General features: G+C 39.6%; 1 protein-coding gene across 6 annotated transcripts in view; it reads right to left on the bottom strand.

Moving 5' to 3' along the window:
* Positions 1-14534, bottom strand: part of NCOA3 (nuclear receptor coactivator 3) — a 123660-nt gene that overhangs the window by 13353 nt on the left and 95773 nt on the right. For 4 of the 6 annotated variants that reach the window (XM_046678609.1, XM_046678614.1, XM_046678612.1 and 1 more), the window contains 12 exons: positions 13952-14126; positions 13377-13565; positions 13105-13206; positions 9803-9943; positions 9377-9524; positions 7997-8388; positions 6951-7816; positions 5299-5434; positions 4079-4276; positions 3140-3400; positions 2915-3041; positions 1506-1677 (listed from right to left, as the gene is read on the bottom strand). In XM_046678609.1, the coding sequence (XP_046534565.1) occupies positions 1506-1677; positions 2915-3041; positions 3140-3400; positions 4079-4276; positions 5299-5434; positions 6951-7816; positions 7997-8388; positions 9377-9524; positions 9803-9943; positions 13105-13206; positions 13377-13565; positions 13952-14126 (2907 nt within the window). The remainder of the gene's footprint in view (positions 1-1505; positions 1678-2914; positions 3042-3139; positions 3401-4078; positions 4277-5298; positions 5435-6950; positions 7817-7996; positions 8389-9376; positions 9525-9802; positions 9944-13104; positions 13207-13376; positions 13566-13951; positions 14127-14534) is intronic. The other 2 variants (XM_046678613.1, XM_046678615.1) reach the window with 1 other exon arrangement.

The following is a 14534-nucleotide window of genomic DNA, read 5'->3' as shown; positions in this document are numbered from 1 at the left end:
TCTTGGACTGCATCTAAGAAAACAGGCTAAGTGAACGAGATGTGAGTAACTCACAGAACTGGTTACAAGACAGAATATTTAGGAACAATTTTAAATTTTCATCAGTAGAGAATTGGTTAAATAAACTGTGTTCAATATGATACTATTTGGCCACTAAAATTAAAGATGTATATATCAGAAAAAGATGATTGATGATGATTTTCATAAAGTAAACGGTTTACGAAAGTGTTTTAGTTTGCTTTTTTTTTTAAATATACACTCAAAACTTACGGCGATTTTTTGTGCCAGGATTACAGAAGATTTTTATCATTTTTTCAATATGTACTTTTACGTATTAAAAGTACGTAGACAAAGAAAGCTACTTCCAGCTTAAATAAAATGTTGAGGGGCAGTTCACGCTTCTCCATCTCTGAGGAGCCCACACGTCACTCCCAGCCAGGTCAGACACCACTCTTCAGCGCCAGGGTCATATGTGACCGATACCCCCAGAGGTGTACATCATCACTGCTCTTTGTTTCCCAGCAACCCTTTAAAAAGTTCTGTGACAGTGTTAGTCATATTGTAGCGGAATTCCTTGTGTACCCGTTTGTCTCCCCAACAAAGATTAAGAACCCCTTGAAGATCTCTCCTGTTTATTTTTGAATGCACAGACCTATACATTGCCCCCACACACAGATCCGTTAAATGAAAACAGCCACTACAAAATGTTATGTTTCAAAAACCTGTATTTGTGAATGGCATGTTTTCATAAGGCTGCACAGGTAAAGTCAGCCCGGCCTGCATATCCACAGGTTTCACATCTGTGGACTCAACCAACAGTAGATCAAAAGGTCTGCGATGGCTGCGTCTGTACTGAACATGTACAGACTTTCTTCATTGTCATTATTTCTAAACAACACAGTGCAACAACTATTTGCACAGCATTTACATTATATTGGGTATTATATGTAATCTAGAGATGACAAAGGATACAGGAGAACGTGGGTGGGTTGTACGCAAATATTACGTCATTTTATATGAAGGACTTGGGAATGCGCAGATGTTGGTATCCGAACCAATCCCCAGCAGATACCAAGTGGTGGCTGTAACTGGGAATAGAAGACGATGTTGGGGTGTTCACAGATTTGCCACTGCAAACGGGTTTTGTTTCACATAAAAAAGTTTGCCTTCTAAGAGTATACACTGGTTGGCTAGGTAGTAGAGAGGTAATTATAAAAATGAGGACTATTAACATAGGTAAAAAGTAGCATTTTAAAAAAACTATCGTAGTTTTATCAGATCATCTCTATGCTTGCCTAAAATCTGACATCTTTATAAAATAACAGGTTGCTGGAAGTGGTAGCACAATTATAAAAGTATCTTTTCTAAATTTAATGCTGGTATCCACGAATGCAGTGATGTAGCTCAAGCAATAGAAGAGAGACACACACAGGCATTCTCCTGCGTGGCTTCATGGATGTGCACTCACACACAAACACTTCGATTTCCATGTTAATGCTACCCACTTGATTTACAAGTTCAGGGATGCCCAGAGCTCTGTCAATTTCTTCCAGGCCTGTGGCATCTGTGTTGCTCAGGAGAGTGTGCAGTTGGTCCAACAATGCTCTTTCATCACTCTGACCTTCTAGGTTTGAAGGTGGCCCAAGGAGATCATCCAGGGAACTCCTAAGAAGTGGCCTAAAAAGAGACTTGCAATCAATTTCAATGGTGCTTTTCCTCTTGGGGAAAAAAAAAAGTCACGGTAACCATGCACAATATTTTTAATATGCAAGAATAACTCAAATACTACAAGTATAAATAATAAACCAACTGAGAAGCAGAGAAGAGCAAATGGCATCAATTTAAATTTAAGGCCCATCATTCTAAACCTTACCAGGCCATCTTCGACCACCACAGCTAGATCACCAAAATGTAATTGCTAGACCTGTGGCACTTGGGGATGACAGGGGAGGGGGGAGTGATGACTGGGATGGAAGAGGGTGCTGTTTTCAAGAGCCTGTAAGAATAGAGGTGGTTGTAGTTGAAGAAATCAACAAAAGAACAGAAAAAAGGACCGAAGTGTTAAACTATAGATGAACTGAACCTGGGAACTGCCAAAATAACTTTTTGTTATACTTGGCCCACAGAGCTCACATACTGACAAGTATAATAAAAACTCCATATGCCCACAGCAAGGTGCCACAGTTCTCCAACACATTAAAGGGGCATGGAGCTAGACATTTATCCTGTCTCAGAAAAATTCTGTGATGAAACTATTTGTCCTCTACTGGGTAGAGGAAAACTCAAGTTAATAAACTCATGTAGTTACAGCGCTGGCTACTCAACAGATCCATTTTTTCTTTACTAATTTATCGCAGAATTCAAGTTAGAATTGATATTGACAGATGGCCTCTTTCATGCAAATGAGTTACTGACCAAGCTAAATAAAAGTGAAATACACACATAATCCACAGTCTTTCTTTAACAAAATTAAAGTGATATAGTTCACTTTCACCATGATCCCTGAAATGTTTTAAAGAATTTTAGAGAATTATCCAATCCTTAAAAATGAATTTTCCAGAAAACTGAGGCTTACTATCTGTCAAACCGGTGGTAAGCCATGCCCTTCTTCATGAAGGAGGACGGGTACATCATGGGAGACAATAATCGCCTCAGAGAGACACTCAGGTTTGACCACTCAATGGTCCTGAGAGCTGAACCACACAGTTCTGTCTCCCTCCTTTCCTGTGAACGCCACTGCTTGCTGCCTCAGCCTTGTTTTACACACAACTATTTGAGAAGCGCCCGGATGACAACAAAGTACCTCAATTACAGAGTTCTTCTCATTCTCTTTCAGGTTTGTTCCTGTGCTGTAACCCTTTTATAGATTATCCAATGCTAACATTTTCTATACAGTCATATAATAAAGCCTCACCTGTTTTGAGTCCCATGAGGACCTTGTTCCATGGACAACATGCCATCTGGCCAGGAACCTGGTTGGTTAGATGGTGCTGCTTGGCCATAAGGACTGACCCCCATTGCCATGGGAATCTCACCAGGCCCTGAGAGATGAAAAAGAAAGAATAAATTTTCAAGTAAGCCAATAGCAAAAATTACTCTAAAACATCTCATTTTCTTTTTTTATGAAGGGGATGCTTACGCATTTGAAGCATCTGTTGCTGCTGTTGCTGCTGCTGCTGCTGCAACATTGGTCTTGCACCTGGGATGCTATTGGACCGAAGAGGCAAGGTGGGCATTGAGCCACCCATTGCAGGTCTGGGTAAAGGAGCATTATAATCTGCTCCTGGTCTTCCCATGGAGTTTGAACTCATAGGTTCCATCCTGCTGGCCTTTGAGTTTGGTAAGCCCCAGTCTCCTGAAGGAGGAGTCTGATTCACAGTCACATTTCTGTTTGGACCACCTGAAACAAGTAGAAATGATAATGTCTTTTCCATATTATAACAAAATCTTTCTTACATAGGTACAGGCACTATACACAGCATTGACCTTGAAAAAAAAAAATGCTGTGTCATGCTAAGAATAGGGCTGGCCAACTATGGAGACATTTTGGTAGGCCACTATTGCCATGTATTCATTAAAGGTTAGAAAATGCCTTAGATCAAAAGCTTCCTGGGGCTGGTCCAGTGGCTGAATGGTTAAATTCACACGCTCCACTTCGGCAGCCCCGGGTTTCGCTGGTTCAGATCCTGGGTGTGGACATGGCACCGCTCGTCAGGCCATGCTGAGGTGGCATCCCACATGCCACAACTTTCTAAGGGACCCACAACGAAAAGATACAACTATGTATTGGGAGGATTTGGGGAGAAAAAAGCAGAAAGAAAAAAAAAAAAAAAGGAAGATTGGCAACAGTTGTTAGCTCAGGTGCCAATCTTTTTTTTAAAAAAAAAAAAAAGCTTCCTTAAGAGCTTAAATAACCAAGACATGGAATAAATGAAGGATACTCAAGAAAGAAATATTATGCTACTGTTATTCAAAAATCTATTACTTAATCTCAATTATTTAAATGGCTTTACATATTTCAAATTTACTTTTCCCAAAAGAAACTTTCAATCATAAATACTAACTAGAAATAACATACCTATATTTGAGCCATAACTTTCCTGACTATCCATCATCCTTGGATTCCCACCCAACACGGGCTGCTTTGGTAACATGGGGAAAGCACTGATATTCTTTACTGGAGGACTTGAGCCAACAGAAACAGGGCTGTCTAGAGACACTGCTCGGTTATACGGAGGACGAATGGACTGCACCAACTGTGGATTCCTCAAACCTGCTGAAAACACAGAAGCAGAATACATAAATATCCTGTGATGATTCAACACATAAATAATCAAGTACAAGACATAAATACTAATACTATCCACCCAAGAATGTCTTTCTTACTAAAACACTGTCTTTCTTTACAAAGTAAACACTAAGCACCAAAAAAAAAAAAAAAAAAATAAGCCTCATACTCCAAATAAAGTAGTAGAAACACAAGTCTCAGTGTTGGCTGAAGCACCGGGTATTGTTCTGTAGCCTGATATGGTCATTCATATTCTGCTTCACTCAATATTGAAAATTTCCCAATGTTTCAAATTCCTGGAGGTTCTTCCATATGTGGACTTTCGTAAGTGGCTTGTCTGTTTTTACAGAGAAACTTCACAATTAAATGTAACCAGATAAGTTGCCTTCTAATGAAACAAGGAATGAAAGATAAAATTTCCTCTTAGTCTTTTTCTTTATCCAATCTATTCAATTGATCTGATTATCCATTTCAGTTTGGGAAACAGTGTCACTGAAAATGAATAACCACCATTTTCTGATCACTGTGAATTACTCATTTTGATTGATACATATAATACATCGTCAATTAATGAATGAGGAAAGACACAGCTATAGAAGAAAGTCTGGGAAAGGACCAGCAAACACTAAAGAGGAAAACTCTCATAGCTAAATGATAACACTCCATAAATTCGCAGGACAGGTTTTGATCTGCAGTTTTAGTTGCTTTTTCATCCAATTCTCTTTGCCTAAGAAAAATGCATGCCCTAGTACCTACTACTCATCTGGAGCAACCAAAGATGAACATTTTCCTGTTAGTGCCATGATTACTGGCATCATATCAGTTAGAAATGGGAAATTTAAAAAAACATGAAAATGTCCAAAAACTTTTTTAAACATATACATGATAAATTTGTCTAAGAAACTGAGAGGCAGATTATGTGTTTTAAATCCTACTCTCAGTATAAGAGTACATACAAGTGTGCAGAAAGCTTTAAAAGGCAGCAAGAACAAAACCTAGCTCTTTCTTACCCAGAGAATTAGTTCCTTGAAACATGTGTTGCTTGGTTCCCAGGTTATTATCATTTGTGGATATGGAATTATTGTAAAAGTCAGAACTAGTCAGATCACCAAGAATAGCATCGAGATTATCCAAATCTCCAGATCCCTGAAAATAAAATTTTAAAAATTAAGCTGTCTACATTACTAGACACACAAGTATAAACATATTCATCAGAAGAAAACAGATGAAATGGGAACAAGTAAAATACATTAGTTACCTGAAACGATAATGCCCAACTTAAAGGCTGGTCTATTATGACGCCCCCCACAATCTTCTTCCTTGAAACAACAGTTTAAAACTACTAAGATAAATCCCTGAGTTTGGAGGTGCTTTCAAAGGGGCATTTTTTAATTTACACTAGGAGTTTAATTCTCAAACTGTAGGATATTTTCCAGCTAACATTACTCAGGATCATTAGCTGACAGAGATGTCTGCACACACCTTCTGAAAATAAGTACCATTAATAATAAAAGCAGCAAGCTGACGTTCAACAAGATATTCATAGGCATGCTTTAAAAAGAGATTTTGGCCAATAAATTCAGAGAAAACCAGGTTAAACAAAGTTAAACAGACAACTTAACAGTAAGACTTCTCTAAGACTCTCAGATGCATATTAATGTCTCCTAGAATAGTGTTCCTCAAGCAGAGTTTGTGAAATCTTTATACAGAATGTGATCGTGTACATGAAACTTGATTTCAGGTAAAAATCAAAATTTTGGGGGCCGGCCCCATGGCCGAGTGGTTAAGTTCCCACACTCTGCTTCAGCAGCCCAGGGTTTTGCCGGATGGAACACTGGGCGCAGACACGGCACCACTCATCAAGCCATGCTGAGGCGGCGTCCCACACGCCACAACTAAAAAATATACAACTATATACTCAGGGGAGTAGGGGAGGAAAAAAATAAAAAAGCAGGAAAAAACAAAAAGAAGACTGGCAACAGTTGTTAGCTCAGGTGCCAATCTTTTTTTTTTTTTTTTTTTTTTTTTAAGGGGGGGGGCGGGGGGGAGGGGGCTGGCCCCATGGCCGAGTGGTTAAGTTCGCACGCTCTGCTTCAGAGGCCCAAGGTTTGACCAATTCGAATCCTGGGCGCAGACATGGCACTGCTCATCGGGTGGCGCTGAGGCAGCGTCCCACAGGCCACAACTAGAAGGGCCCACAATTAAAAATACACAACTATGTACCAGAGGGCTTTGGGGAGAAAAAGGAAAAATAAAATCTTTAAAAAAAAAAAAAAAAAAAAAAAGAGCACATTATTAAAAAAAAAAATCAAAATTTTGCTGCTTAATACAAAAGTGTTTCTCCTGTTTCATTCCACCATGCCCTTAATGACCCAGTCTCCTCATGCCAACAGTGAACACCTCCATGAAAAATTTCAAATTGACTGCTAATGAGTTACAGTCACATTTTAAAACACACACGCCCGGTATTTCTAAATTGCATCATAATACACTCTACTGAAGCCCAAAAGAATTACAAAGAAATCATAGCTCAAGATTCACTTCCATGAAATAAACTTAAAATAGAAGATAAGAATTTGTGTATTAATACATTGTCTTTCTAACCCAAAAACGCAATGATGAAGTATAATGGCTGAGTTGGAATGTAGAGAAGACAAATTACCTCTTCGTTTGTTTCTGTCTTAATTTTAGAGTCTTTCTCTTGACCTGAGCTGGGAATGGTGGAGCTGCTGCACTGACTCATCTTACTGTCCGCTCCCTCCACCTTGGGCTGCAGCTCTTTAGAGAGGGTGTCGCTAGGATCATCCCTGTCCAGCAGATATCTAAGCAATGCGTTATTTTCCTTCTTCTTAGGACTTAGTTGCTCCTGCTTGACATTTCCTTCCACACAAGACGTTGTACTACTGGTGTCTTTCCCAGTGGCTTCTGCGGTAATCTTGGCAACTTCAGCTGGTGAATTCCCATTCTGCAGCAACTTATGCAAAATCCGGTGCTTCTCTTGCAGCAGTGACCCATGCATACTGGATGTGGAGGACACTCCTCCAGATGTTGAAGAGGAGACCCCAGAGGGGCTGGTGACACTAATGGAAGAGTCTTTACAACTTGAATCCAGGGGAGAGCTGGTCAAGGAGGAATGGCCCCGGTCATCAGAACAGGTAAGTAACTGCAGTAATTTTTTATGACCTTTGCTTTCTAGAGGACCCCTTTGATTCTCCGACCCTTCGACACTACTCTCCTTACTTTCTTTGTCACTGTGGTGATCTCTGCTATTTGACTGACATATTGAACTCTCCACTGGATTCTGGTCACAATACAAGCCTAGGGGACTCTTGGAATCCTGACTGTTCACTTTATTTGGTTGGGTTATACTCATATTGGGAGAGTTATCTAATTTGGGGCCTGGTGAAGACAGAGTAGATAAAAGAGAAGTCCCCACACCGTCACTGATAGCTTGAAGAGCACTGAGGGAGCTGCTAGAAAAGTTGTGGCTCCCAGTATTGCCAGAAGATCCCATGGGAGAGTGCACACCTGGATTTGGAGAAAAATTAAGAAAAGAATTAGACTATTAAATGCTATAACAAAACAGCACTGAGCTCTTCAAAGTTTCCATTATAAAATGAATTAACTTCACAAGAATTATAGTGGTATGGAAAGAGAAGAATTACTGAAAAAGGAAAAGTAAAGAAAAGGAAATGCCAACACAAATACCTGCCACAGGAGAAAACTGATGTGAAGCCATCTTTGGACTCCCACGATTACGAGGAGAAATCATGATATTCTGTTGGTTGGAGCCAAGACCAGGACTCCCGTGTGGGGGGCTGCTCATGCTGAGACCATAGTTGTTGTTTTGGTAGGAAGATGGCGACTGCATGCCTGGCCCAGGGTTCATTGAAGCCATGCTACTGGAAGGCCCATACCTAGCGCCACTCATCTGCCCTGTGGTGCTGGGGTCAGCCAAGCCATAGGTCCTGCTGCTCAGCATCTGTAAGCCTTGGTTTGGAGACATGCTCATGCCGCCTACCGAAGCATTGCATCCAGCAGCTGGAGGTCTAACGCCTTGTCCAACAGGATTCGAGTTTGGTCTATACCCATTCTGTTCCCTGCAAGAAACAGAACATCAAACTTTTACTAAAAAATTACAGGCATGGGGCCGGCCCCGTGGCCAAGTGGTTAAGTCCATGCACTCTGCTTCAGCGGCCCAAGGTTCGGATCCTGGGCACAGACATGGCACCGCTCATTAGGCCATGGTGAGGCAGCATCCCACACACCACAACTAGAAAGACCTACAACTAAAATATACAACTATGTCCTGGGGGGATTTGGGGAGAGAAAAAAAAGCAGGAAAAAAAAAGATTGGCAACAGTTGTTAGCTCAGGTGCCAATCTTTTAAAAAGAAAAAAAGCCCTGAATCAAGATTTTTTTTTAAAAAAGATAAAGTGTGTGCCCAGGAACTTAATGTCTTCGGCGCCATTCCAATGCCTAGTGACGATAACAATCTAGACAGCGATCATTTACTAGCCTAACGACGTGATTTTTACAGTCACAGAATCTGAGTGAGTGACGCCACCACAGCACCGTGAGGGGCCAGCAGCTACGTTAACTGGAGCCTCAGCTGGGCTTCACTGGAGTTGCTATTTATCCACAGGTTAACCTGGGGGTGCTTGTAAATTACTCCAGATAATCAACAGGTGAATATTCTGCTCCTTTCTGTGTTGCTCATTTACCATTAGCAACAGCAATCGTAACTATCTTTTATTCTTAAAGTCTACCTTCATTCCCTAAGAGCAAGGTAATGTATCATTAGAAATTAAAAGGTAACAAAATGGTCAGATTTTATATGATCTTTTACCCACTACTAGCCTTCTTATCCCCCAGCTTTCCCAGGAATTATTTAATGAACAAATTCTCATTTTCACATAAAAATATAACCTTAAAACATACAATCCAAGAATCTAAACTCACTTCAGCAAATCCAACAATGTTCCTGCTTTTTCTCTTGTTAAATTTGCTCCCTTTTTACATTAATAATAACACATCTTTAGAAAGCTGCTGCATTTAATATCAGAATCCACAGTGATCTCCCATTACCTCTGAAGAAAGTGGGTTGAGACAAAGCCATGACGGTCGTTTGTGACAGGGTTTCGGAAGAGCTTGCTTTTTGTTTGTGCAGTCACTATAGTTCCATCAGCCAAAGAGAATCGATACACTGGGGTTTCTGCGTGGCCGTGGATATAAGCTGTGGGGAAAATATCCCATGACTAGTAACTACAATTGGCAAAACAAATAAATATAGGAGAAGAGAGAAAGGAAATCAACTTCAAGTCCAACATTTTCAAAATTCAGTGAAAAACTGGGCCTACACCAAAGTATGAATAGGCTAAAATAAGAATGTTCAAGAACCGTTTTCCTACCCCGCAGGCACAAAAAACAACTACTACAGTCATGTATATACTTAGTACTTTATTCCAAATACAATGACAAACAAGATCAAGAATCAACCACGAAATTCTTTACCTTCTTGATAGTGACGTTTCTGGGACGATGACTGCCCATCGTTAAGACTAAAAAATCTCTGGATACACCTTCGGATTATATCTTCAAAGCCAGGCCTCATGGAGGATCTCAGCGAATTTGTATCTATATTGACAACTTTTCCTATTGAAAGGAAATAAAGATTTAAATCCAACCCCAAGTATTCACCGGGTGCAAACTGCACGGCTTAGGAATAAAGAATAAAACACACACTAAACCTCCATTCCACCTTCTCTGGTCCCAATTTCTGCTATACCCAGCGCTGTTCTCTTTAAGGATATAGGCCTGCAGGATATTCTCACATTAAATCACCTGCTGTATAGACTAAGAGTGTTACCACACAACTGCTTTTACTTTGTGAATGTACAGAATATAACATGTCAAGATAACCTTAGGTTGATTTTCATTTAAAAGAAAAAAATAACATCTACCAGGAAAATTGTGCATCTGAAGATATTCTCTCCCTTCAACTATGAAACAAGAGAAAACACCTACCTAAACAGCTAGCAGGGACAATTCTTTCCATCTGAGAGGTGATTGCATTTTTGGACACTTAACATCCAAACTAGGAAAGTTAACCAAATACTAATTTCCACAAGTAAGGAAGTTTCTGACAACTTTTTTTTTTTTTGAGGAAGATTAGCCCTGAGCTAACATCCGCCACCAATCCTCCTTCTTTTGCTGAGGAAGCCTGGCCCTGAGCTAACATTTCAGCCCATCTTCCTCTACTTTATATGTGGGACACCAGCCAGAGTGTGGCTTGATAAGCAGTGCGTAGGTCTGTGCCTGGGATTCGAACCAGTGAACCCCAGGCTGCCAAAGCTGACTGTGTGAACTTAACCACTATGCCACTGGGCCCGCCCTATGACAACCTTTGCTTTAACATCAAATATACCAGAAAGACAAAATATATACAATTCAAAAATGCTATGAAATGAAAGAATTCATGAAGATGGCCCTTAAAAAATGGCTAAGCCTTTTCACTTTCTGAGCAGCACCAGGGCAGTTAGCAAGAACACCTTACACCAAAACTGTCTCTGATGGTCTCAAGGGGTATGCTTCTGAAATGAGCTTTGCTGATCTACAGAATGCTGAAGTTGCATTTAGAAAATTCAAACTAATTACTGAGGATGTCCAGGGCAAAAATCATGTGATCGACATCCATGACATGGATTTCCATGACAAAATATGCTCCATGGTCAAAAAATGTCAGACTATGATTGAAGCTGATATTGACGTCAAGACTACCAATGGTTGCTTTTGTCTGTTCCGCATAGGCTTTACTAAAAAATGCAATACTCAGACCCAAACAACCTCTTATGCTCGGCACCAAGAGGTCCACCAAATACAGAAGATAATGGAAATCATGATTCAAGAGGCATAGACAAATGACTTTAAAGAAGTGTTCAATAATTTGATTCCAGACAGATTGGGGAAAACACAGGAAAAGTTTGTTAATCTACTTATCTTCTCCATGATATGTTTGTGAGAAAAGTAAAAATGCTGAAGAAAATCAAGTTTAGATTGGGAAAACTCACAGAGCTTCATGGTGAGAGAGAGTTCTGGAAACACTACTGGGGATGAGAAAGGCACTAATTTTTGAGAGCTAATGGATATGACCCACCAGTCCAAGAATCTGTTTACAACTCAGACCTTAAATGGTGACAAATAAAAAAAATCTTATTAGTGGGGAAAAAACAATGACTAGGGAAAAGGAACAAATACATTCCAGGAAAGAGTAAACATATGTGCACCGTGCCCAAAATAAGAATGATCTGCCCTCAACCAGGGCAATGCTTAGCTCTGAGAGCCACACGACAAACACAAAATAGATGCTCAGAAAATGTTCAATAAACACATCAGGGACAGAGGATAAAATCTCTCCAGAGGCCAAAAACAGTATTCTGCTGAGCGCAACAACTCTCCTATGAAAGAATGGACAGCAAGTGGAAGGTACCAACCATAACTGTGCTAAGATAGCTCTCAGATATTAACCAGACAAAAGCATTTAATTTTTCTTGCTGGTAATTTCTAACTTTCGTAATAAATATGTTTTCCTTTTGTAATAAGGGAAAATACGGGTGAGATTATTTTTGAAGGTTCTACTTGCAAAACTGCTTAGGTAAAGATGTTTTATTTAGTATTTTCAGTTATAAAATCTGAAGTATTGTTATTTATGGAGAAAACTTAGACTGCCAAATCATAACAAATGCTGAGAAAGAACCACTCTAAAAAGATAATGTAACACACAAAAATTCCTGTCACCAGGTCTATCTCAAGGTGATAAATAAAGAGAAGAATTTCCAATATAAAGTAACAATCATCAGTGTAAACAGATTGTCAATTCAGAATACAAAGAAAGTTTTTTGCGATTTTTTTTAATGTGTGAAAATTAATCTCAAGCAGCCTCAAGAGAAGTAACTGAGCCTGACAAAACGGTTGATGAATACAAAAATAGCTATCTTTTACAGTAAATTATGTACGTATGTATGTGTATGTAATATATATATATACATGTGTATATAAATACACATATATAAAATACTTATAACTGCGTTATGAGTTTATTTAAACACACTCCAGTTTATCAAATACTTATTGAGGGTCCACGTAGTGGACACAAAGCAAACAGTACAGGCTTTGACGTCAAGCAGATCCAGCTGCAAATTCTCTTCTCATTAGCCATGATCTTAGACAAATAACCCAATGTCTCTGTCACTAGGGATCTGTTTCCTCATCTCCAAGACGGAGCATATGTGACAAACCCTTGGCATCACTATGTAGGGTTAGATGACCACAAGAGTGGCCCTGAAGGTAAATACAGATAACATTGCCATCAGGTTTAATTTCATCACTGTGCCTTATCAACTACACCGGCTTGAATTCTTTACTCTCATGGTCAAAAAGCGGCTGACCAAGACTGAAGCTCAGATTGAAGTCAAGAATTAGTCTCAGCAATTCTCATTAAGTTACCTAAGTTTTTGAAAACATGTTTCTTTATGAAAAATGGGTTTGAAATTAAAGAAAAGAAATATTAACTTGTGATTCGAAATGCTATTTGTAGAGAAAGTCAGGTGACTCTACTTTTATTTTTCAAAGTGCCCAATATATCCAACTCAAACGCCAAACATCTTATAGTACATCTCTGTTAGGAGTGGATAAGAGACAGAGGAAATAACCCACGCAAAGCATTCACTACAGTGAGTGTAGGCTGTAGAAATAGTTAACTTTTAAAAAAATTTTCAAAATGAACAAAATTATACATATGTACCCAGAGCTTTTACCTGAAAGATCATGTCTAGTAATAAAGCTTTCAGGGTTCGATGGAAATGCTCTTTCTCCTGTGGTAATGCGGCGTGCCACACAGATCATACAGGATTGCAAATCTACAATAAAGCATTTAACCAAGTAAGGATTATATTTAACCTTTGGGTATGTCTGTTCATCAGGTGAGCAAGGACATGACATGCAGTAGGAAGAATTACAACAATGGAAACTACAAATGTTGCTGCTGTTTGTTCGACAGACATCACATCACATAAACGTGTGCCCTCACCTTCCCCCTCCTCCATCATAGCTCGCGGCTGAGACAGGGCAAAGCACTGCATGGTCTCATATCTCTGGCGCATTTCAGGACTAGTGTTTATGTCTTCCAGAACATCATGTGGTGTTTTCATCAACATACGGCAATTAAACGTATGGCTTTTTTGTCTCTGGGTCTCATTTGTCCAGGCAACTCCATTAACTTTGGAAAACAAATTGAAAGGCGTTTTTAAAAAGCTAGCAATTCAGTCCTTAACTATCATTAAGAATTTAAGCTGTATTTTCTCATTACACATGTTCTCCATAGTAGTTTCTACACTAACATTTCAAAGTGGCAATATATAAAACACGAGAATAATTTCAACAGAAATCTCACTGTATATTTTGGAACTCACTGTACCTTTAAACCCCATGAAATGTATACTGAATTCTAAATTCACCGAGGTCGTATTTGAAAATTTCACTATTAGCCACTTGCTTTTCTACACAAGTTTGATCACCTGACTTCCTAAAAGGTACATTTGCTTTTCTAAGAAATGGTTAAGAAAAAAAATTAACTTATTTAGAAAATATACATTAAAAGCCTACCTGTAGATTTGGGTAAGTTCTTAAGAAAATCCTTTCTGTCCTCTTCATGCAAGATATTGTAGACACTTGTGTTAACCAGGTCCTCTTGCTTATATTGCAGGTATTGTGTGACATTTTCTGACACAAATACAATGTTTCCATCACGATTCACCACAAACAGGAAACCATCCAATGCCTAAAGTGGTATATGTTAACATTGGCTATTAGGGACTGAACTATAGGGCGCCACCGTACGCCCCCAAATTCACACCGTGAAGCCCTAATCCTCAATGTGACTCTATTGGGAGATAGGGCCTTTCAGGAAGTAATGAAGGTTAAATGAGGTCATTAGGGTAGGTCTCCAATCCAAGAGGACCGGTGTTCTTATAAGGAGGGAGAGAGGGAGAGGGAGGGGGGGAGGGGGAGGGAGAGGGAGAGGGAGAGGGAGAGGGAGAGAGGGAGAGAGAGGGAGAGAGAGGGAGAGAGAGGGAGAGAGAGAGAGAGAGAGACACACCAGGAATGCACTCACACAGAGAAAAGACCATGTGAAGACACAAGGAGAAGGCAGCCATCTACAAGCCAAGGAGAGAGGTCTCAGGAGAAA

Source organism: Equus quagga, chromosome 12 (genome assembly GCF_021613505.1).
Source record: "Equus quagga isolate Etosha38 chromosome 12, UCLA_HA_Equagga_1.0, whole genome shotgun sequence".
NCBI lineage: Eukaryota > Metazoa > Chordata > Mammalia > Perissodactyla > Equidae > Equus > Equus quagga.
The sequence above is the reverse complement of the archived record's forward strand: the minus strand, read 5'-3'. Positions and strand labels throughout refer to the sequence as shown.